Source organism: Osmia bicornis, chromosome 11 (assembly GCF_907164935.1).
Source record: "Osmia bicornis bicornis chromosome 11, iOsmBic2.1, whole genome shotgun sequence".
Taxonomy (NCBI): Eukaryota; Metazoa; Arthropoda; class Insecta; order Hymenoptera; family Megachilidae; genus Osmia; species Osmia bicornis.
This window is the reverse complement of record NC_060226.1, coordinates 2354137-2379648: the sequence shown is the minus strand read 5'-3', so window position 1 is coordinate 2379648 and position 25512 is coordinate 2354137. Positions and strand designations below refer to the sequence as shown.

Below are 25512 nucleotides of genomic sequence, written 5' to 3'. Positions count from 1 at the left end.
ACATTATAAAAATTTGCCCATAATGGCACTATTACAATTTTCTGTAGATTATTGAAATATTAAATAAATATATGTTATGAACATCTTAATTCAGTCAACAAATAAATACAGATTATTTACTAATGTATTTTATTTCGATGAATTTGGAAAGAAATATTTAGGTGAATAATATGATATTAAATATAAATATTTCATTAATGTACTCGAATCTGTGAAAACAGATTTGATGTGAATATCCTTAAATTATCTTAAGTCGATCATTATAACTAAATCAATTTTGATTCTGAAATGGATAACGTCGGCCTGTCCTTAATAGTGTCTCCTAAAAATATTATGTTATGAGAAATTTCATCAATGTCCTTATAAGGCGAGGCCAAGGTGCCCATAACAGTTTTTAATCTTATCGAACATGTGATTTTCGTGAATATTGTACGTTGAGAGCATTATTATAAACGAACTACAATAACTTAAAAAGAAACAAATATTATAAATCGTTTGATCAGTAATTATATATAGATATATTTATATACGTATATATATATTACTCTCTCATTTTTTTGGCATGTTCTTCGATCAACTTGTGATCCTCCTACATTCACAACTTTCTTCTCTTACTTATACTATTCGAATATACGGTATTTACATTACGTATTAACGTACGTGTAAATAATTTACTGTATAACAGAACAACAAATGTAGGATGATCTACCTTTTATCTATTAAATCACGTTTATCAATTCTCCTACGCAACGTTTAATCACTCACCACTTTCAGGTCCATTTAAAATGTATTGACGTACAGTTGTAATTGCTGATATGATTGAAAAAAAGAAAGAAACGATGATTCTGCATCAAGACAAAACACAGGAACATGTTCTTATGTTGTTAATTACAGAATACCTGATAAAACAGTGCTTTCCAGGTGCTATTCCAAGAGCATAGAAGAAACCCATATTCTTCTCCTGTTTCCATGGTGTTGATACGAGGAGCTTCTTTTGATAGAAAGCACTATTTAAGTTACGATGGAAGTTTATTCGTGATCCAGTAAATGATTCACTGAAAAACCTCAAATACAAAAGATCCTACCTAATGCGTTCGGTGTTCAATATCTGTGATGAGACTGAGACTGAGACTGTCTCCATTCGGGTGTCGAGTTACCATGATGATGATGATGGTGATGGTGATGGCGTTTCTTGTCAGAAATGCTTGCATGCTTGTTCGATGAAAAAGTAGCTACGTCGCTGACGACTAATTCAGAGCCATCTCTTTCGGTGTTGTTACCACGGTAATTCTCTCGGTATCCTGGTTCATCCAGGGTTTCCTTGCGACGAAGAGGAGGATGGTTGCCCTTGTGACCGGCCGTCTCGTGTAGATTTTCCCAAGCTTGACGATAATAACGGTTCAGACCTCCTCTGCTCTCCAAGGAACTGCTTCCAAAGCTAGCCACGGTATTGCAATCAGGAGACGCACGATGCCGATAGTGTTTGCTGCTTCTACCATGATTTCTGCGTGAATTACAACAGATTTCTTAATGCAAGGTATCTGATAAAGGCTCTACTTCTAAGCTGCAACTGTAACTGATTTTATTCTTTCAGAGAAAAAATGAATATAATAAGCAGTGTATCATTTGTTAAATGTTGGATGATGCATGTATTATTTGGCAAACAAGCAGAATGTATTCAAAGCAGATTTTAAAATAGGGAAAGCAGAAAGAATATAAGATAGAAGGAATAAAGATAAGATGTTTAAATTCTCTTAGAACTTTTGATAAGTATCAAAGGTAAAGAATTTTAATTTACTTAATCCATTGAATCCTTACAGGATTCAATTATCTATATTCCTGTATTCACATATTTATATGCTGATTCTTACGGTGTGCTTCATTAATTTTTCTAATCTTATGTGCAGCATGTATTAACTACTGAATCAAAAGAAGACTACGAGACAGCAAACTTTACTCGAAGTTTCCATCCTCTAATAAAAAGCGAGACGGTGTATTATTCTATACAAATGAGCGAGCGTACATAAGGACAGTCGTCTGATACTAAGGGAGGTGCATGATCCGAGTGCGTTCGAAGGATACCTTCGATATTCGTAAGCTGGTGAACGAGCTATCGCTATCTGTGCACATTATAAACGTTGCTCGTTTACCTTGACTAGTATTCACTCGCGAGGGTGGCGCATGGCGGTTGTGGTGGTGATGATTGATGTAGTGGCGGGCGATGGTTGCGTGGAGGGTGAGGGCGATGGTGGTGGGCTATATATATATAGGATTTATCGTCTGGTTTGTAACTAGAGTGAAGGATTGGAGAAATAACCAGCGCGATGGGCCGCTGAGAGACCAAAGGAGTAAGGGTGATCGGTGCCACGGCGAGCTGTCAAATCGCGGCGCCCCAGGTGCTGGTCGGGGAAGGGCAGGGCCAGTAGCGTATACCAACGCGAGGGCATCCCGGTATCACCCCTTCCAAGGCCACCACTACCGCCACCCCTCAACGCACCAACCCCACCAAGCCCCCTGCGGCGCCGTCCTCTGACGCTGCCACTGCCGCTAGCCACCGCAACGCAAACGGGCTCAGTGTTAATTTCTCATTCCAATTTCCTTCGATCAGTGTTCTTTTCTCTCGACACTTTATTTTGTTTTTTTTGTTTTTTTGCCTGCACTTTCATACATTCGATTTTGTACCATTAATCATTGGCGTATCTAGGCAGGGGCTGAAGTAGGCCTGAACCCTCCAAAATGCAAATTGCTCCCCCTGACAAAAATCCTAGTTACGCCAATGCCTTCAACCCTTTCGTTGCAGAATTTGTTTTATACCACTTATATAATTGGTAGGAAAGTTATTGATAGCAATGAAAGGGTTAATCAGAGTTTTCCGCATAGAATATATTTCACGTCACTTCTTTCAACGCTTTCGCTGTGAAGAGTAGAATGTTATTGTAAGTCATAGAACGTTATTGTATATCGTAGCAAAATAGAATATTTTAATATCATTTATAAATTGAGCATCAATGAATACAATTCAAGTAAGGAACGTTGACTTTTATACATTTTCCTTTGTAAAGACTGTTCGTGTAATAACCTTTGTTACACTACTTACAATATTCGAAATAAGTAGATTACAGTATTTGAATAGAGGAGATCGCGCGATTAGTTAGGAAAAAAGATAAGATGATAGACGAAAGAATAGAGAAATAAGTATAAAGAAAGCAATACAGTATACACACTTAGAGTCAAGGAGCAAATGTACTGTATATGTATAAAGCTAGATATGTTTCATCTGGTCAAGAAATAGTGTCTGTTAGAAAAGTTGCAAACAATAGAATTTATAAAGAAAAATGATATATCAACAAAAAGGGGAACAAACACTATCTCCAGAGCAATATTTGATATTTTATAATCACAGTAGAACTCATAAAAATATAGACAACACTATGCTGTCATTTAATTTCCCGATTACTTTAATGATATGTCTTTACCTGCGTATGAGTATTACGACCGTCGTAATTACAGCGGCAAGGAATACAAAACCACCGAAGACACCCAGGGCGATCACTGCGCCTAGATTTAATTTCGCTTGATGGGTGTTACTCGGTTGATCACCGCTGTCCACTCTGAATGGTCCCGATGGTTCCGGGACACCGGTACCTATCCCAGCTTGTGCATTATCCACCCCGCTGCCAGAGATTTCGTTATCCTGAGGATGATCGCTACCGCCGTCGTTTATGCCGGTAGAAGGAGACGGAGCTGGCCTTTGAAGTCCAACACTTGGCTTCCTTGCAATAGTCTCTTGAACCGTTGCCGGTAATTCGGCGGTGTTCGGAGCCTTTTGAGAAGGTACCGGTATGATTGTGGTCGTGGATGTCGTGGAGACGATTGTTGTGCGAACTCTTGGCGGTAAAAATGTATGACGAGTCCTAGCTGTGGTCGGTCTGATTGTCATTCGAGTAGGAACAGTCACTGGATTTCGGGGTTCTTCTGCAATGTAATAATAAAAATTATTGATTTTCTGATATTCAGGGCCGGCCCTGAGTCCAAGGCGAGCTCCGAAAAAGGGCTCCTCCACATTTAGATTTGCATTTACCTCGATTAATATTCAAGTAAACATTATGGGGGCCCTAGGCGCCCGCCTGGTTTGCCTAGGCCTAGGGCCGGCCCTGCTGATATTTCATGGTAATTCGAATCACTTACCTGTACAAGTAGGCGCGGCATGATCGTACGAGCCAGAGGGTAAGCAGAGTATTTGTCTGAATCCAGTCAGTTTATACCCCTTCTCGCAGGTGTATGTAACGATACTACCCACGAGAAGACTTCGATTGACGCTCGCCTTTGCTGGCATCGTTTCACTTTCGTCAATTTCATCTATCTGAATGTAACTGTGCGGAACAGGTGTCGGCGGGTCGCACAGGATGGGTTCGCACCTGGGCGGTGGTCCGTTCCAGCGTTCATCAATGTCGCAAGTTAATCTTGCGCGGCCTTCAATAAGAATGAATTATTCTGCGTATCAAATTTTCAGCTAAATAAAAATATTTCTTCGTCAAACGTTTATGTTACACGAATAGCAAAGCCTACTTTCTTTAGAAAGGAATATGTAGAGTATGAACAATTTCTTACCAGTCATTTCGTATCCTTCTTCGCAAGAATAAAGCACCTGACTCAAGTAACTAACGGTATTGTTGATGAGCGTATACCCTCCGTGTTTTATACTCGCTGGATAGCCGCATTCGATGCCTGAAACAATCGGGCAGTTAACATTAAACAGGCTTTGTATAGAAAGAAAACAATCTATTTTTATTAAATAGTTGTTTCTTACTTTTGCAGACCGGTGGAAATTCGTTGTAAAAGCCAGTGTCGAGGCAAGTACGAGTGGATGGGCCTATAAGTAGGCTACCAGCGCTACACGTGTACTCTACCGTTGCTCCAACTTCGTACGCACTTCCGGGATTTTGTTCTGTGCTTGTAATCACGGTCATCGTCGAATTTGGGGGTTGCTCCGGCCTTCCACACGCTCGCGGTTCTAATAACAATTTAAGAATTTACCAAAGATTATAAGACTTTTTACAAGAAAGGTGATGGAGACCGTGCGATCGCAACAACAGAAACTCCGGATGTAACGATTGAAAGTCGATACTCACGGTGTTGGCAGATGAAATTTAATCGAGCCGTGCAAGGGGTATCGGACCAAAGCCAACCTCGGCTGCCATCGTATCGAGCGCAGTCTTCCTCGGTGCCCTGAGGCAGACTCCAGAAAGAAACTGAAACCTCTTCGCCGCTTCCTGTCCATCTCCAAACCGTGCGATCCTTTTGATCCCTCACCGCACCCATCCAGTATTGGCTCGAGGTGTCGCTCCTTTAAAAAAACACGATCAATCAATGCGAACGATAAACTTTTCATTTTTCAAATTAATCGATCGAAACGAAACGAATACCTATGCCTCCTCCAAAGTTCCCACGATATGAATCCCTGCAACGCTGGATTACTTTCGTCCACCAAAGTACCGCCTCGGGCTCGACAAAACGCCAGAGCTTCTCTGAATACCATCGGTTGACGATTGTAAAATATGTAACACTTTCCATTGTAAGTGGCCGTCGAGCCTGGGGGTTGGTCACGAAACTGAGGGCATCTCTCGATCGGAAGTGCCTGATATAAAAATGACTCGTGTTAATTTAGAAAATTTCGGACGATTAACGAACTTTTATAAAGAGTAATAAAACGCTGTACTTGATCGGTGTAGACGAAAGCTTCGCATAAAGAAAGCTGCACCGGAATCGGTGTCGGCGTGTTCGCTTCCAAGTGTACGGAAACGAAAGCTCCAGGCATAGGTGGATTGCAGGGTAAGAAAAGAGGTTGACCTTCTTCGAGGGGTCCGGTGAAACGATTGCAAATTGGATTCGTTCCCAAGTCGGGCCTATTGTTGCCGACACGAACTACAATCGTTCCAGATATACCATCGCCTGGAAGAAAAAGAAATAATCAATATAATTTAGTAAATCGTACCCTTAGAAATTCAAATATTTCATATATTTTTATCTAAGCTTTGGAATAATTTTTCATTAAAGAAAAGTATCTTCCTTACTAAAGGAAGAAAAGGGAAGAATCTATCATTGAAGAATGGAGAATCAAATTTAAAATCGAACACGCTTTCACTAGGGGCTTAAATCGTTATGCTTGCTCGGCTAGCGATTGCAAAGGTAGCATTTGAACAGATAAAATCATCTGAGATAATCCGGTACTCGACAAGTACCACATCTTCCGACCTGGAAAACATTTCAGGTGTGACCGAACGAACGACGACCATCGCTGCGTTTGTAGTCGTGAACTCCAATTACATGCTTTCCACGTTTTGTCCCTTGTAATCGCATTCGAAATGCTAACAATTTCTTGTTTGCATAAAAAAGAAAAAAAGAAAAAGATCCGAACATCTCTGAACAGAGAAATCTCCCGAATCATTTCGCGTTATTAGGAAATTCGTTTCGAACGATGCATTCGACACTGACTTTGCTTCGTTTCGTAAGCGTTTCGATGAATTTCTGATCAAATTAAAAACGAAATTAATATAATTCTGTTAGAAGATCAAAGTTTCTAACGCGCGAACCGTTGTTTCGGTGAAAGAATGGAAATTGCTTTTCAAGGAAGAGATTACCGAGTTCCTTTCATGAATAACAAGATACTCTCACTTTTCTATTTCCTTGTAAACACCGTGTTTAAAGTTACTATCAGACGTTTTATCTAAAGATGAGAGATTTTTCTTTGTTTGATCAAAGTTATACAAGTCGTGGTTTTCAAATTACAATTATTCGCTCGTTAAATGGTTTATTCTTAAACAAATCATTGGAACATTAAATTACTTCCTCCATATTTTATTATGTAATTTATGGAATAATATATGTTTCGTTTCGCGATATTACTAATTGTACAATTATAAGTTTTCATTAATCGTAGACTGAGGTGTGCACAAAATAGCTGCATCGTTTTCTAACTATCAAAAGTGAAAAGGATCTCACTTTCATCGTAGAAAGTTTCTAAAACTTTTCGCGTGCGAACAATACTTACCATCTATGATGAACCGAGAAAACGGTGCACAAATTTACGATCGAATTTTACGGCACATTTAAGAGACACGGCATTATTTTACGTTTCAGTCGCATTGGCACACTTCGAAAGTATTCTGGAAAGTACCGGCTAACTGTTATAAATTATATAGTGAAACATTTTTAAACATTATTTTGACTTTATCGAATCTCCAGGTAAAATAATTAATTATTTGGATATTGATTATATGTAGATGAAAAGAAGAAAACTTAAAGGAGGAAAGAATGATTTTCTGTTTTGCATTGAATGCACTTTTAATTATTAGAAAACTTTTTATTAAAAAAAAAAAAGATAAGCCTTCTTATACCTCACAATGCAATGAAATGCAAGACTTCTACTTTCATTTCAATAAAAGACACGATGTCTTGACTTTCTATCAATAAACTATCATTACAGACAATTACAGGTAACAGCAACATTTTCGTAACAGGAAGTATTCAATTGGTTAGCAGATTGCATAAAATGAAATGGTTGAAAATTTAATAAAAAGCCAATATCAACTTATTCAATTAATCCACTATTAATAGTTCCAATTAGTTCTAATTATAATTGGGATAATCTTACTCACCACAGCATGGTTTGCCAAAATCCAATCGAACCAGTTGCACCATGTACGGTTCGAGTAAATTCACGTACCACCACGGTCTGTGTTCCGGTCTGGTGAGGGTGCAAGTTTGAGGGGTGTAAATTTGACCGCTGCTACCATCGACAGCCCTCTGCGGAATTCCACCTTCCGTGCTGCTCGACTGCATCGGCGCCTTACCTCCAGCGACATTTAAAACTGGTACAAAAGAGAAAATATTTGAATGAACCTTCGCAAAATAGTTGTACATTGCGTACGACGCTGCATTTGTAAAATGTCCCGCCTAAATTACGGTACTGCAACACGTGCTCGTGATGTACAAAACGTAATTATACAGAGTGTCGTGTGACGAATGGTGATACAAACTGAACTGGCGATGACTTTGATCGAGAAAATAAGTCGCGAGTGTGAAATAAGGATTCTTAGAACAATAGAATTCTATGATTTTGAAAATTTGCTTAATCTTTTTTTTGCGATGAGGTCGGGAGACAGGGAGGGTGTGCTCCAAATTCCAGGACTCCTGCGGGCAAATACTTGCTTACCAACTAATAAAAATTATCTTGGCATTACCGATATGAAGTGATAGATGAAGTGATCTCGAAAATTTCCTTTAATCAAATATTATCAACCTTCGGACGGCGGACCATGGAGAGAGCCCCGAGTACCTCCTACTATTTTTCATTATCCTTCGCGTTTTAGTCCCTGCTGGCATCATTTTCCACGACAAGATTACATCAATAAGACTAATCACTATGTTGATTCATTCTCTGCAACCGCATCAATGAATGCAACAAGATACCGCATATTTTCCATCGTTCACAGCAAACCTGCTCGTCGACGTTGAAGGACAGATCCTCGGGACTCTGAGAAAATCTCAATCTCCATTGCCATTCTCGTTGTAATAACTATAAAAGGGTCAAGTACGAGTGTTATAGAGCGAGACATTTTCTTTTCTTCGGAAGACGAATGATAAGGCTCGTAATTTCAGGCGACAGTCGCCTCGGACGTGTTTCTACGAGGGCGAACGAACAATTGGTAGAAAAACGAGCGTAACCTCGTGGGTCTGAGAAAATCTCCATGGCCCATTGCATAAAAAGAAGGTCAAGTACGTGGTACGTTACACAGGTGAATAGCCGGCTGGTACGCAGATGCTTGCTCATCGCTCGCAAACTTTCGTACCCGGCAAATGGTGGCTGCACATTCGCAAAGAAGTTACCGGCCTTGCGGTAGTTTTACTTTACCGTAACGTGAGAATTTTATAGACGTTAAACTGGCATTGCCTCGATCACGGTAAAGACTCGGAAACGAGAAACGAGATCGTCCCTTTAGCTCGACGGGAATCAAGGCTAATCCTTATCGATCATTATCAATCGACGCCGCTGATTCATTCCGTTCGCTCGAAGGATTTCTTAGATCATTAACGCTAATGATAGTGACTTAACGGATCGATCGATCTAACCAGGTGTTCCTGTGACCTAATACAGGTAACACTACTGCACCGTTGGACCGTTCAATTAATTTTAAATCATCGATTAAATGAATGATTTATTAAAATTATCGTTATTCCGTTTGTTAGATTTGATCGTTTAACGGTTACGAAGGTAGTTTGAAACGTATGATTTGTATTATATACCAGCAGACGTATAATAGATGTGTCTTCTATCCAATGTTCTCTACACAATGCATCCTTTGTCTCGTTTCTACGTGTTTCAATTGTTCTGGGGTCAACGAAGGTATATACCTTTCGAGGTCGTGGTAACGTGTATTATTTATGGATTCGTAAAATCACCTGTAAAATTTGCCAGATTAAAAAGTGTTCGATAGTTTTGTTAAGGGAGAAAGATTTGTAAAAGTAGAAAATTCAGGAATAGAGGATGGTAATTGTTCGTAACGCGCCAAAACTGTAAAGGCGATGATTAGGATATTTACGGTTGGAAAAATTGAAAGAAAACGAGTGAAAGTTGCAGTAAAAATTGCACAGTGCAAAGGCATCGTTTGACTCGATTGCTGGTAATGAAACTACGCTAACAATAGCGCTATTATTGGAAACACAGGAGATTGCAGATCGATCATGAAAATTTCGATACCGATTTATTATTAATTAATATAAAAGAAGAAAGAGGAATTTGTTTTTGAAAAGTCAAATTCACGGACAGGTGCACAAGTGGCAATCTAACGTTTCTTGGCTGGTAGAAAATGACAAGAAATTGCAACTCAAAGATTAACAGAGTAATTTAGCGCTAAGATTCGTCTGGTTGTTGATTTACTATGAAACGAGGCCGTAGCAAACTAATCGTAACAAACAATTTTCTGGCATAATAAATATAATTTGAAAAAATTGCATCTATGTACCTTTATTAAAACACCGAATAACGATTGTTGTTCACTTTGTTACAGACATCCCTGAACGATAGTAATTTTACCGAAGAATTTCCTTCGAACTTTTCTATTTTCATATATAATCAACGTGTAAAAGTTAAGAGTATCGTTGTAATTTATCAAAATAAAGCTAACTTTCGGTATAAATTAAATTTCAAGAATTTCACGCTCCAATTTCCTCGAACAGAGTTCGTATCTTTCTCTAGTTAAAGTAACCGGCCGCGTATTTTAATATCGCTTCATTGGTTGTTCAGGTCTGTTGATTGAAATCATCAAAGTGGTACGTTTTCTCTCCGACTAGTTAAAGCCTCGGTTGACGAACCCAGAGAATACTCGCAGACGAGCTCGGACTAACGCGAGTACTCGTAATTTACAAGCCGAGGTGAACTCGCTTCGATTGTTCGAACCGAGTCGAGCGCTTGAATTTGCCAAATTACTCAAAGTCGACGAACTGTTTGAAACAAAAGCGAGCTACTCGAAAAAATCGAACTACTCGAATAATCGAGCCGTCGTAAAACTTCGCTTTTGTTTCAAACAATTCGTCGATTTCGAGTAATTCGGCAAATTCAAGCGCACGACTCAGCTAGACCGACCGATCATTGTTTCACTCGAAATTCGAGTACTCGCACACCCTTAATTTTAACCCTTCCACATTATTTCTTTCAACTAGGTAGCGAATGTCACATCGGAGACCAAATGGAACTTAAATTTTTACAGAGCGATTAGGGCGAATTAAGGAAGATTTCACCCCGGGAATCTTCTGCAACCCTTCGGTGACTAATTCCTGGGTAGAAGCATCGACGGATAACGTCTAAATAAAGCTACCAATTTTACGAGTTTGATTGTCAGCGCGAATTGCAGGGAGGCGTAAACTCGACAGGGGAAGTAAATCTGATCCGTATGGAAGAAGAGGTGTTCAACCTATGTCAGGAATGTGCGTCAGGTTGGGAAGGCCGCGGGCGTTCTTAACAGGTAACAGGTTCAGAGTTAACGGTGTAATTCCCCCACTGTAGTGATTGATATTTCTTCTACCGTCGTCGGTCTGCTCGGTCAAGGACACCTGGAATCAGGTCACTTGCCTCCAAAAATTTCATTGTTCAAACGATGACCAATCGCTGTACGTACTAATTATAACAAGTGACAATTATTCACTGGTAAGCAACTCACCGCAGAAGGGTACTCCTTCCGGTGTCCAGGAACCGTCCACCTGGCATTGTCTCCTCGCAGGACCAAGGAGTTCGAATCCCCGTTCGCAGGAATAAGTAGCCACTGTACCCTCGGGGAGTACCGTGTCCTTAAGAAGGGCATCTTCCTCATCTATCACATCCTCGGCGCTTGTACCGGTGAATCGGACACTACTGTGCGCAGGTGCCCCAGGGTAACCACATCCAGCGCCATTGCAATCTGCGACAGGATAAAAAAAGAGATGAGTCAGATAATTGCTAATATTTATCTTTTAAGACGTTGATCGTCATGGTACGTCATTATAACGCTTCTATTCGATAAATGATCTTCCAGGTGCCATTCTATGATTTTTATATTATTTCACCTAATTTCCATCGCAGTGCTCTATTCGATAAATGGTCTTCCAGGTGCCATTCTATTATTTTCATATTATGTTACCTAATTTCTATCGCAGTGCTCTATTCGATAAATGGTCTTCCAGGTGCCATTCTATTATTTTTATATTATTTCACTTAATTTCCATCGCAGTGCTCAACAATTTTATTAGATAAAAAGAATGATAAATATTTGAAGTAAAATCGAGGTCGCAATGGCAATTGTAATTCGATTGGCGATTCTGATTGCGCGGGTAGAATGGTAATACATATGTGGAGAGAAATAGGAAAGATTAGATCGGGTTAAGGAAGGCTATGTTATTCACGACGAGTCCCGGTTTGCAATCACTTTAATGCATTTTGTGCGTGATGACGTGAGTTGCATGTCTCTCGGATGCCGTAATAACGTAATCTACCGCGTACAATGATTGCTAAGGGAGCAACAAGACGTTGCATTATTCCTGTAATTAGTCGTGAGAGATCGAGGCGCGATCATGATCAACCAGGGAAAAGATAATTGACCACGACATAGGGATGAGAATAAAATTGAATCGGGCTGGAATATGATCTCGAACTTGATTCCAAACTTCCTTCCTGTAATTTTACTTCGTAAGACAAGTATTTTCACACTTTTATTGCCATTTTTCATTATAAAACAACACTCAAGGTCTGGCAAAAATGACTGCATAAACGCTTAGAAGTTGCCATCAAATTATGTCAAAGGGTTAAGATGGTCAAAAGTGTCCCCAAATTGGGAATAATAATCCATTTTTCAAAATATTTGGGAGTTTCTGATTTTTTACAGCTCGGATTTTCAATCTAAAAATCTACAAAGCAACTATAATATGTGCCTTGGGAATAGAAATATCTGATTTTTTTTCAGAATTTTTCATGGACAAATATATGAAAAATTGACCAAAACGTGTTTTACATTCTTGCCCATTACTACCCCCCAGATACAGGGCTGAAACTTGGCACAGACTGCTTTTTCTTGATAAGCTATCGAATTTCGTTTGGGGGCACTTTTGACCATCTTAACCAGTTGTACCATTTTCTATAACATATCTAGATGTCTGCTGTCCGACACGATACAACCTAATAATATCACGATGAAATTTTTATTTAGGATCCCATGAATTTTGCAACAGCTCGTATACCGATGACGCTGATGACCACCTGTCGTCACTCTAAATAACACGATTGCGAATCCCGGAGCAGATTTTATCAGAATCATAACAAGCGATTAAATCAATAATCTTTAGCAACCAGCGGCTACCTGTGCGCCGGTATAATATACCGGAGAAGGTTACGAGTCCGTAACGGAAACGATAATGCAAGCAGCTCACATCCTGCGGCTATCGCGCAATCACCTAGGAAGTCATCGGCTATGCCGGTTGTACGCGTGCAACATCGTGCATGTTAAGCCGAATAACGTTCGAGGGAAGTTAAGAATCCACTGAAATTTCACTCATCCGTTTGCGTAACAATTTCTTCTCCTTCTTCTTCTTCTTTTTTTCGCGTCACTATTGTCGAACGGTTCTGGTAATCGAGAGGATCGTTGCTTTCTAACGCGATTTGCATTCCGACCATAGCGTAGCGGACTGTTGTTCGTTCTGCACGCAGAAAACGAACGATTTCTACCATTTCTTTCACGGCCTTTCCAGTTCTCGCATGGCCGAGCCGAAGAGCGGGAAAATTTATCGTTCGACGCTTCGAAGACTAGCCATGATTATTCATCGCCTCTAGATAAAAGCTATAGTTTGCACTTACGAGACTCGTAAGTCAAAGAGTCGGTGCACTTGCATTAAAAAAAAAAAAAGAAAGTATCGAATGTTACCTTTCTACACGATCCTCGAGTGATCTATTTCTATAATTCTAAGCCAGTGGTTTTCAAACTGGGTGCACGGCACCCTAGGGTGCCTCAAGTGCGCCACAAGGGTGTCGCGAATCTACGCAATCCTCGAGTTATCTATTTCTATAATTCTAAGCCAGTGGTTTTCAAATTGGGTGCACGGCACCCTAGGGTGCCCCAAGTACGCCACAAGGGTGTCGCGAATCTACGCAATCCTCGAGTTATCTATTTCTATAATTCTAAGCCAGTGGTTTTCAAATTGGGTGCACGGCACCCTAGGGTGCCCCAAGTACGACACAAGGGTGCCACGAAATTTTGAATTGTTTATATGTAAAAAGCTAAATATTAATGAAAGTCTTCGTATCTTTACTAACTGTAAAAAAGTTATTGATTAAATTAAATAAGAAAATTGTTAACTTCATTTTGATATTTATTTAGTAAATGGATTACGTTGCAGAAGACGTTTGGTATTCAGGTTTATTACAGGATGTCGATGATAGAAAGCATGAAAGAAGACCGAAGAAGAATAAGCTTCAGATTTCTAGATAACGGTTTCTTGCAAGTTTCAGTAAGAAAATTATTCACAATTATTCGATGCATCGTTCTTCAGTCTTTGTCGCGCGGAATTCATTTGAAAGACAATGGGAGATGACAGAGGAGAAGTCGTAAGGTGCGCTTACGAAAGAAGAACCAGAGATTTACGAGAAGAACTATAAATATCCCTGAATTAAACGATGATTTATACCGGCTTAAGGGTAAAGAATATATTTCTAATTAACTAACATCACCGTCGAAACGACATTCCTTAACTAACAACCGGCTAAACGGTTCCAAGTGTCGACACAGAAACCATGACTATGTAACGGTTCGCACTATGCGATTTACATATTTATCAGTCACTTTGTCTACTCTTCCTGCCAGTGTTATTAATTAGCAGAAAATTGGGAAGCTTAAGCGCGATATTCGCTCCAATTATTTAGAATATAGAATTTCGATGAAACCTTTATGTAATAATTTTCACAAGATCTTAAGCTTCAAATTGATACACGATAAGTGCCATTTTACCACACTTTTATGTCATCAAATCAAGGAAATGGTTTCTCAGATAAAAATTTCCTCCATTGAAACAATAATTAAGAATACCTCTTCGATTACCGTATTTATACATCATTTTCTATTTGTAATTCCTATTAGAATCGATTGTCAAATTTTACAAGGCGAATAAGAAAACACGTTGCATGTGGGTCAGTAGACTATGTACAGTTAAAATTGCATGGAAAGGGTAAAAGTTATTCTGGTGCAAATATCAGGTCACCGCTATTTTAACCGTTATCTTTTAGTAATAATAAAGTTTTATCGATTATTTCGATTAATGTTAAGACACAAGTGCATTATATGGTGACTACAGATTATGGCAAAACATCAGTGCCATTTTTAATTGTCCCTCTGTGTTACATCATACAACAACCATTGTGAAAGACTTTCTATTGTTCTAATATTGACTATGTTTCTTATTTCGGTAAATAAGCCTGGATCCTCCTAAAAGATCAAACAGGATGTCACTTTTCAGTCCGGATGGTTGAATCATCTTTTCTTCCTACGGTATTTCCGTTGAAATATCGGTAAAAATATAGAATATGACAGGATGATTATTAATGTTCTAAGTGGATATATGTAAGAGAACACGTGGTCTCGACGATTCGCCCACGTCCGAAGAAAAGTGGATAACCAGGGCATAAGTAGGTGAGAAAAGGAAGGTCGGGCTCCGCCTTCTTTTTCCTCGTTCACCGTCGTCTCCCGTTATTTCACGGAATTGTGGGAAATTAGGAACTGAGCCGAGCTAATTAAACACGTCGACCTTTTGTTTTCAAGGTAGAAACTGACATGCGTTGCACCGTTTGCCAACGTGTCAGTCACTTTCGATAATTTCACAGATCCCACCGGTTTGCCGATCTCTTCCTGATTTCTACGATACCGGTTAGTAGGTCGTAACGAAATACACTAGTGGAATTAATTCTGGACAGTTTGAATAAAAGTATTCATATTTCTGCGGTAAATGTATATTCTTGATACCGTAATATTTTCATTGTAATCTATAATGTTTTTAATTAATATTATCACATGATTTGGTTTGTAAAACATCTAAACTGTGTTGTTACTTTTGTTTTCGCGCATAATGTGAAATAGCCAATCACAGGATGAAATATTAATTTTTTTCTACCTCCTTTGACGTGTTGAAATTGTAATTTTTATTGTATATTAAAAGTATGGCTGTAAATGGTCTTTTTACTGATTTTTTTATATAAGCGACGCCCTAAGATTAGAAAACAATGATTAGAATATAAAATATAAACGATTATATATTAAATAATTTGAATAAATGCGAAATTTAAGTAAAAATTTAAAAGTGTACGAATGAATATTACGCGAAATTGTTCTATACTTAATTTTTCATTTAATATAACCGATTGAAACGATAAAATAGCTTAGCCATTTTGTACCAAGCATATTAACGACGCCCTTTCGATTAATCTTTAAACTTCAAATTGATATTTCACAAAATTTTCGTGTCATCTAATTAAGCCCGATGCAATCAATCTCGGATTAATCATTTGTATAAATAAAAAATAAAATTCTATTCTCATAGTTTTAATCAGTAACGGTCATTGTAGCAGAATAAAAGAATCCTGGTAGAAAAATCTTTGCATTCATCGTATAGAAATTAAGTACTCGAGGATAATCATTCAATTAATTGTTGCGAAGAAGGAGCGGGAACAAAAGATGAAAGGAAGATAAAGAAATGAGAGGGCTCAGAAGAAACGGGAAGTTTGTCACGATAGAAACGGAAGAATGTAATTAGTTGGGAAGATCGTATTCAGGTAGTAGTTGAAAACTGCATAACAGAAGAGACGTTGGCTCTCAATGAAACGTGAGAAATAACGAGCAGTTGTCGTTTTACTATGAGAACCGATTGCGATCGTTCAACGTAGAAAAGAGCATTTTTTTTATGAATCGTTTCTCGCATACAATGTTGATCGTTCTAATCTCGAAATCAGCGACAATTTTTCTAATCGAGCACAATGAAACGCCTTATGAAACGATCTGATCTTGTAACACGAGTCCGTTCGAAAGTAAATGATATAAATCCTTTCTGTAATTCATGAATAACTGTCTCTTCGTGAAAAGAAAATGTCGAGGAACGTTCCAGTGCATTCCGGAATATGAAAATGAACGGAAATTATTCCTGCTAAGAACGACTCGTGTGCGAACGCCAAGAAGATGAACCGTTCTGCCACGATCCAACGTGAAAATGGATTTCCACGCTTCAGTACACGGATGCGCCTACGCTACAAATTGAGAAAACGAGTTTTCTAGCCTCGTGCCAGTGAAATCGACGCTAAAGAATCATTTGCCCTTCCCAGATTGATGGAAATAGAGATTAAGAAACTTATGCGCGGTTTCACCAACAAGAAGAATTATTCATCGAACAAAGATGCGCTGGAAAAATTTCTATAGTTCTATATAATATTTCACCTTGGTGTTTGATATTATAACGATAGTAATCAATTGCTTAATTTGTTTGTTTCAGTTACAATATAAATTAATTACAAGATAGCAAGATGTGCCAATACCTTTTTCTCTGTTGATGTTAGAAACAGACTGTTCATAAAAATATAAGTAATTAATATTGTAATTTTTATTAAAAGAAAAGTACTGGACTTAAAACATCTTATTCTGCAAAGTCACGGATTCTAGATAAAAATCCTACCGCTGTGTTCTCTGCAGATTTGTATCTGATGAGAAAAATATATTCTTTCATAAGAATCCCGTGAATTTTCTGTGGCCTTAATTAGTTAATTTCTTATTTAACACAAACATAAAGCGGATACTCTCTTTAAGATAGCTAAACGATGGATTTCATAAACCTTTAGCCGCCTATGAGATTAAGAATTAAATAAATTTATTGTATCTAAAGGCTATGATTACTGGGAATGAATGATTTGAAAATAGAATTATAAATTCTACAAGTGCGTTTTAATTACTTCCAATCACGATTTACTTGTATTTTAATTCATTATCTCATATTAAGTTCAAACTAAGTGAAATATTATAGTATGTTTCTTTGGAATTAATTCAAAGTTATGAATTAAAATGTGAATAAATCATGACTGGAGATCAACTAAAATGCCTTGTACGATGTTTAATTAATTTTTCATTACTTAACTGTAAAAAAAAAAGAGCGCTAGAAAACGAACCTTGTGCAGCCAAAGCAACGATGATGAAAAGACACACGGTGACTCTCTCCATGACCCAGCAGGCTGCCCTTTTCCAACGATTCTTAGGTCCAAAAATGATCAATGACAGTTAGCGGATGATTTCTTCTCAACAACACCACGACCGCTGCAAATATCGTTAATCCAACAGAAGGGGCACTGATCTTCGTCTTTCAAATTCACCGCCGGATGAGCGTCATTTCGCGATTGAATCCGGAAGATCGCCAGGGCGTCGTTGAAATACCGGTACCATTCAAAGACACGCGACGGAATTTCTTCTTTATCGATGGTACCAGGCTCGTATTATCGTTGCGGATATACACGAAATCCAAAGCTCGACCAAAGTGAAACGATCTTTCCTGAAGACTGAAGTGCTTACTCCCTGGCAGGAAGTTGTCCAGGTGTTCTGCTCCCCCACTTCCAGGCGCTTCTCTACCACCTCTACCTCGGCAGCTAACAACCGACGTGCTGGTTGCCATCGAGAACGAGGCTGACTTCTGCGACTGACTGACTCGTCGTCTTCAGTACTTCTTTTACGTGCCTCTTCGGTATTCAGGCCAACTTTTGATACGACGAATCGCGAGGGCCCAGGGTGACAGGGACTCTCCTGAAATGCCATCGTGTCGTGTCAGTAAAGAAATATTACAATTGTCCATCGGTGGATAAATATCGAATCAGTTAGGCTGAAGAATACTCTTCATTTTGATACTAATTACTCTATGAAAACTAGTCGTTAACACATCGAATGCCATGGAGGTCAATGGTGACCAACACTCGAATGATTACATTAAAATTGGGCCTCTCTCCATGGTCCGCCGTCCCAGGGTTAATAACAGAAACACTTTCTTACAAACTATTAAATTTCACGGCTACGTTAATCAACGTGTCCGAGGTGAAGGTATGAACGCACCTCATTGTTGGCGTGAAGCAGAAACAACAATTAACTTAGATATGGAAGGTTGACCATCAAGGAGTAGACAGTCCGGTTTAGGGTGTCGCGGTTCGCTGATCATCCTACCGATTCTTCCTGCTTAAACGCGATCAAGAACCTTTCTTCCATTCCACCTTTCTGTATTCAACACCTGCGAAAAACGTTGAAATTAAAGTGAATTTGAAAATAATGGAAGGGAGCACTTTTTGAAATATCAATTCAGAATACAAAGTTTAATGAAAATGAACTGTACAAACCGTTCGTTAAGATTCTTAAGTTTAAGTAGCTTTTGTCAAAAAGTAGCGGCTAACCGAGTTCCTCGTCACCTCCAGGTCTCGTTTTCCCGGTGCATTCCGTGTCAGTTGTTCGAGAAGAGGTCGCGATTGGATATTCAATTAGAAACGTAATGCACGAACCACGTGAGCAGCATTCAACACGTGAAACATTTGCAAAATATTATTGTTCAAATAATATTTCATTCTACAAACTGCAATCTTAAAGAATTTCAATTAATGGGCTCTGTAAAGAAGTCCTAATAACTTTGATCTAAGAAACAAAATAGAAAAATGATTAATAGCAAATAATTAAATGATCAATGGACCACCCAGTATAATAATTTACCGTTCGATAATATCTTGTAATTCCATTAAACATCGATATACAACCTACTCGCCCCCAATTTCGTTTTGGAACGCTAACACACTTCAAAGTATGATACACTTTTATTTCGAACACGTGACTGACATTCAAAAGCAAAGTTGCGGGTACGTATGTACGTTCGCTGAAGTAAGTAGGTGACTCACTGTTAGCGAGTGGATTTTTAGGGCACTTTCAGCATCACGGTAATACGACGAATCGCGTAGGACCAGATTTGGTAGAGGCTGAAATTTGGTGCGACGAAAGCTAGCGGTGTCGAGTCACTTGTTAGCAACATCGGCTTCCTGACCCACATACCACGACCGCCATACAAACGTGTGATGCTTTCTACATAAGTGTGCATTCAATACATGACTACATTATTCGTATCGATGTACGAGACACCATCATCGTCCCCGAGGATAAGGTACCCGTTCATAATCATTCCGACATGGGAAGATGCGACTAGCGATACTTCGAACACTCTTTCGCAATGAAATTAACAGTTTCTTCTATATAGTATGATAAAGGATTGAAATTTTTCATATTTTCATACAGCCAAATACATATTTAATTAACTATATTCATATTAGCTATTAGCTATATTCATATAGCCAAATATAGTACCACAGTTAAATGGAGTACAGATAAATGAACGAAATTGAAAACAAGCTAAAGTGAACTAGAGCGAGATTCGCTCTAGAGCCAACCCTTTTTCGGCCATTTCCGGTGACACCGGAAGTGGCAAAAAAAAAAATATTTTCGGCCATTCTTTGAGATGTTGACCCACTAAACACAATGGCACAAGAATTTTTTCAATAACTCTTACTGTTTGGCCTGTACAAAAGTGACAGAAAGTCTAAATGCTATAGCACCCTTATCAAGATTTTCAGTCTTAGAAACGGGTTGGCTAATAAAAGGTGGGCTATGCTTATTTGTAATTAGAATCACGAAATCTAATAATGTTCCAAGTATAAATTAATTTGGTAACCCGAAAGTCTGGCACCATTCTTATAGATTAGGAAGCTAGAAGACTCCCTTACTTTTGAAACGATCCACGTATAAATAGCTTCCGAATATCAAAATTTATGAATATTATAAAAGTGATTAAAATATTGAACATTCGGAAGCTCTCCTTTTTAGTATGTCTTTGGCTATATAAAAGTAAGGTCATCGACCGAATAGACGTCTAATCTGACCGAATCAAGTTTCTCCGTTAGTCGTCGTCTTCGTTCGTGACTATACGTGTATATCGATGACGCCTGGCTTCTTCTTTCCTGCATATGAATCAATCGATGAGCACGTTGTGTCCTCGAAATTTCGGATCGAAACATCTTATTCATTCTATTACCGTTCCTCATTTCAATTTATTTCGTAGTATATCCCTATTAATTTGATCACAAAATTAATTTAAATATAATTGCATCTCTTTCTATTTAACTGTTGATTGAAAAATGTATATAATACCATACCAAGGTTGTATAGTTTACTATCCTTTTTTTCTTTCTCTGCACCATGCAATAAGGTATGCACATATTGTTTATGTACACATGCAATACATTCTCGTGGAATAGTCGCACAGTTGTATTACTCGCAGCACTGACATGACCCCGATTTAAGCAGCTGCAAAGACTCTTCAAGGCAGTTGCTGTTCATGGAAAGTCAAAGAAGCAAGATTCTAGATACAGATGTAGTTATACATATTGTTTTCCCGTTTCACATGTGCACACGTGCATCATTTTCTCACAATTTCTACCTTTCCTACCCCCATTATCTGTCATTCTTGTGTAATTTTGATTAATTAATCGACTGAGTAATTAAAGCTAATTATACCGACGGTACGAATTTCGTAAACGGTATTATGGCGCGCACGCGACACGTGACAAGGAACGACCAGTTTCCGGCATGATCGAAGAAAATAATATTCTATAAGATATTTATAAAATAATAATTTTGTAAATAATTCTCTATTTGTTATTGTCCAGTCTCTGAAGTAATGATACCTAATTTGATAATAGCGTTATAATTAAAACACAGTGGTCTTTTCTAATGGTTTCTTAGCCACTTCCATGTTCTCGCTTTCGAATTGTCACGCGAGAACAAGCTGTTCCCTTTACGTCCGGTTGAGATACCATTATTTCCGCCTTTGTCCATTTCCACAATTTCAACAATCATCCGTCCCCTTTTGCAACATCACGACAAATCTGTTTCCCTCGATCGTCGAACCCTAGAAACATATCTCCCTTTATACAACATTGCGACGTTGGTTCAAGGGGTATCATATTCATTGTCGGTAACTGTTGCGACACATTTTTATCGCTTCAACTTTTTACCCCACATAACTGAAACTTTTATTTCACTTTCACCAGGCGTAGATAGTCAAAATTGTGTCATACCTGGTTCTATCTTACTTTTAATTATAACATACCACCGTGTTATGATATTCACGGTTATACACCTTTACGAAAGTGGAAAAAATAATTGCATTTTTGGAAAACAGATTTTAGAGATAAAAGATGAATCATTGAAATAGAAAACTTGTACATACGTACCATTGCGTGTAACCTAGACTTCTTAATCATTATCCTCATTTTTTATATGCTAGAAGGTTAGATTTTCTAAGACTTTGAAGATAAGTTTTCTTGTGACCATTCGTAACACGTTAAGTATAGTTTTCGCTCTCCGCATAAGGTTTCTATCGGAGCGTGAAAATTGCATCTTGTCTAAAGACATGATAAGCTCGAGAGAATGAGGCCGAACTAGATCAATGACGATCGTCTTTACCGCCATTTATTTTGCTTATTTGCCGGAGAAAGCTACGCAAGTTTACCAACCGTGTGACTCATGTGAAATCGTCTATGCAAAACGCTTAATTCTGTGTCACTTCTACATCCGGTGCACTGTGGTCAGAAAATAATGAAAAAAAAAAATGATTTGTCACCTTCTCTCAGAATTTCACTTTTTAAACACAAGTACTGTTATGTTGATTTGACAGATAAGAAGGCGCCATTCAAAAATGTCTTCCAGAACAGTTTATGAATCTATATGACTTGTATGAAATATGTCGTTGATTTTCAGCCTTCAATTAAGTGATTTTCAAGATGATCAAAATTAAAGAGTGCATCATATAACACTTTTCTCTTAGTTGGAACTGATGATGAATAAAATTGCATGGCCTAATCGAATAATTATGAGAAAAGTGATAGGGTATATTAAGAGCCACAATAATTTGCTACATTAAGTGCTGTTAAATTAATAGCGTATTAAATTAACCAATTACGAGTTAAATTGATCGAAACAAGATAATATTCCAAGGAATATCGCTCATCGTGAAAGTATACTGAACAAATCGCAAGCCTTCTTTTACAATTGGTTTACATGTTAATTATAATTTATTTGAAAAATTAAATTTCCCGCCAAAGGGGAAGGAGTATAAAATTCGATCGTCGCACTATCTATACAAAAACGGCTGAAACTACTCGACAATTTACCGACTATGTTTCCACTAAGAGGGAACCCTGGCGCCCTCTATCGACAAGTTGCGGAAACTACTTACCGACTAGTCGATAAGTCGTTGAGTAGTTTGCGCCATTTTTGTATAGATGGCGCTGCTACCGAAAGCGGGAGTACAACCTTCTATTTCAATATTACCGCTTTAAAAATTATTGATGCTTTCTTAACTAAAAACAATTTGAAACTGTGATCTACCCAACTAAAGAATAAGTTTTAATCATAGATGTAAACCTAGTATAATTCAGATATAGTTTGTATATAAAAGATAGAGTTTAGGGAATAGTTATAAGGTCTTCGACGTGCAACCAAAGTTCCAAGAAAGTACAAAGTAGCTTAGGTGTACAAATAATACTTATTTCTGTAAACTTTTATATGTTCATAATAAAGAAACACACATAGACCCGCGTGGGGCCTCAGGTGTAATAAAAAAAAAAAAAAAAAAAACACCTACCTCTTTGCCGTCCGAAGACATATTGGCGCAAAACGTGTGTACTTTTATGACATCATAAAGGGTTTATAATAAAACTCCATGTGCGCATTCTCAGCAAATAAATTCAAATCCCCTAGAATTCAAATCGTGGACATTGTTTTCTCAAACAAACTTATTCATTGATGAATCGTAATCAAGGATATATTTGGAATTGACGTTTGTTTCTGTATAGTAAAATTGATAACAATGTTCGATGAATCATTAACGTTACATTACTTCTCATCGATTGTCTACTTAATAACTTTACAATCTATTTAATTTGTAATATGAATGTATAAAAACCGTTCTAACAAATTATCATGATTGTATATAAAAAATGTATGGAATGGGAAATTCAGACATTTATTATTTATACATTTTCGGTGAGTTTCATAGCATCGATGTGAAATACAATTTTCTTCAATGTCGTTCCATCGTTATTCTGTCTTCAGCATACTCCATCATTCGTCATCACTGATTGTATTAATTTCTTTGTACAGCATAGAAGATTGAATTACCACTTAATTTGACGTTATTTGAAAAAACGTTGTCGGAAGTGTTTAAAAATCCGGTAAGAATACAAAACGATCGTAGAAACGCCAAGCAGGTCATTTAAACTCGTCATGCATATTAAGAGCTCAGCTTGCTTGCTCTGAAAGCCTATTTATTAGATTGCTGGAAAATAAATGGGTCGATTTAACCCATCGATTTAGTTAACTGAAGAAAATCTTGAAATTTATATGATCGGCCATTTATTTCCCAGCAACCTTAACCAATTCTCGAATTTGATCACCTCTGTGTTACAAGACTGTTCCGAAAGCTCGTATGGTTTATTTTTTTCGTTTTGTCATTTTATTTTATCACCTAGAAATGTCGTATCGAATGGTCTCGACGCCCCTTAATTTTTAACCTAAATTTATGGTATATAATCGCAATTGACATTCGTTTGTTTATGTAAATCGAGCGCATCACCATTCGAAGTCACTTTCTAGCCGGTTCAGGTAATTCGCGAGGATACCATTCTAATCTCTTAGAACCGTTCCTGCAACTCGAACAGATATAATCACCTTAAGAAACAATTTCGCGTTTTAATATTCCTCCTTCGTAGACGAGTAAAACGCTCTTGCTTCGAAAGGGCATCACACGAACACACACATTAGTTTCATGCAAATGATAACATCATTATAACATTTATTCGTTATGTGCACATGATTATCTGTCTCTGTTTAATGTAAGTACGTACTTACTTGTGTTGTGTGTGTGTGTGTGTACTTTTGGTTTCCTCAAAAGCCTAGACCAGACTTACAGCTACGTATGTCTGCAAACACTTTTCAGGGGTAAATCATTATCAGAGGTCAGACCCCGATGAATGTTAAAAGTAATTTACATAAAATAACTTTAGCGTGTTTGCAGACAAAATTATGTAAATCTGATCTAGACTTAATGAATTTACAGAGACGATACAAACGTGTGCCAAAAACTTAGCGAAATATGGCGTTTGAAAAGAGTTTTAGAATAGCATAGGCACTTTCAGAAAAATGGGCGAGAAATGGAAATGCAAGAATAACCGACATTGGCGTTTGCTTTGTTAACATTCATTTTTCAATTGTGGTTTATCTAAAATTCACCCTTTCTCGCTTGTTATTGCAAAGTGTAAGAAGTTTCATCTGTTTCAAATAGTCGCAAAACGTTTCGTTCCCTTTTTTTCAAACAATTTTTAACAATCAAAAATGTTAGTTTACAAGATTTTTACGTATAAACAGCTATCATTAAATACATATGTACGACGTGTAATCGTAAAGTTTTTAAATGACTTTGAATGTTTTAAATTGAAAAAAGGTGCATCATCTATGATTTCGTTTTTCCCTTAATTGCTTGCAAAACAATTTTCTACATTGATCTTCTTACACGTTAAAATTCTCTACAATATACGACCAACTATCAAATAATTGCTTTTCGTTGACTTTTCAAGTTTTCTAATAATAATAATAGTGATAATCATGTAGTTCTTGATCGGCCTATTTATACGTAAAATATATTTCACATATTTGGTTTTTTCAATTCTTTGTAATTTCTTAGTGATAAAATACTTTTTACATCCATATGTTTAGTTTAAAAAAAGATTCATCGAGGGAATATTACTTTTCATTTCCTTCAGCGACGTTATAGGCCATGCGACATTTTGTTTTATCATTAATTACATTCAGAGAGTGATATTTGCCTTAT

General features: G+C 37.7%; 1 protein-coding gene and 1 long non-coding RNA gene across 5 annotated transcripts; one reads left to right on the top strand and one right to left on the bottom strand.

The window, feature by feature from the left end:
* Window positions 1–35: 35 nt before the first annotated feature.
* On the bottom strand, window positions 36–19088 carry LOC114875778. Of its 4 annotated transcripts, none has more exons than XM_029186473.2 (14): window positions 18926–19086; window positions 18648–18819; window positions 17720–18344; window positions 11220–11456; window positions 7659–7871; window positions 5720–5952; window positions 5427–5638; window positions 5133–5347; window positions 4811–5014; window positions 4612–4728; window positions 4189–4473; window positions 3477–3975; window positions 1086–1504; window positions 36–1007 (listed from the first exon to the last, which is right to left on the bottom strand). In XM_029186473.2, exons 3-13 carry the CDS (start codon window positions 17769–17771, stop codon window positions 1102–1104), a joined length of 2670 nt encoding a protein of 889 aa, XP_029042306.1. In that variant the 5' UTR covers window positions 17772–18344; window positions 18648–18819; window positions 18926–19086; the 3' UTR covers window positions 36–1007; window positions 1086–1101. The 4 variants fall into 4 exon arrangements, with proteins under 4 accessions (XP_029042306.1, XP_029042307.1, XP_046143685.1 ...); XM_029186474.2 differs by having other exon boundaries at window positions 36–991; XM_046287729.1 differs by having other exon boundaries at window positions 36–1504; window positions 18980–19088.
* LOC114875782 lies at window positions 1412–3470 on the top strand. Its single transcript, XR_003789282.2, has 3 exons — window positions 1412–1537; window positions 1595–1779; window positions 1908–3470. It is a non-coding gene; the product is annotated as an uncharacterized LOC114875782 (long non-coding RNA).
* Window positions 19089–25512: the final 6424 nt, after the last annotated feature.

Bases quoted from the DNA above. Each gene is read 5' to 3' on its own strand.
- LOC114875778 (XM_046287729.1), bottom strand. From the start codon at position 17,771: ATGGAGAGAGTCACCGTGTGTCTTTTCATCATCGTTGCTTTGGCTGCA. The intron at 7,872-11,219 runs GTGAGTTGCTTA...CTTTTGTACCAG, and splicing joins GGAAGGAGTACCCTTCTGCG to TTTTAAATGTCGCTGGAGGT. The intron at 5,953-7,658 runs GTGAGTAAGATT...TTTTTCTTCCAG, and splicing joins TTTTGGCAAACCATGCTGTG to GCGATGGTATATCTGGAACG.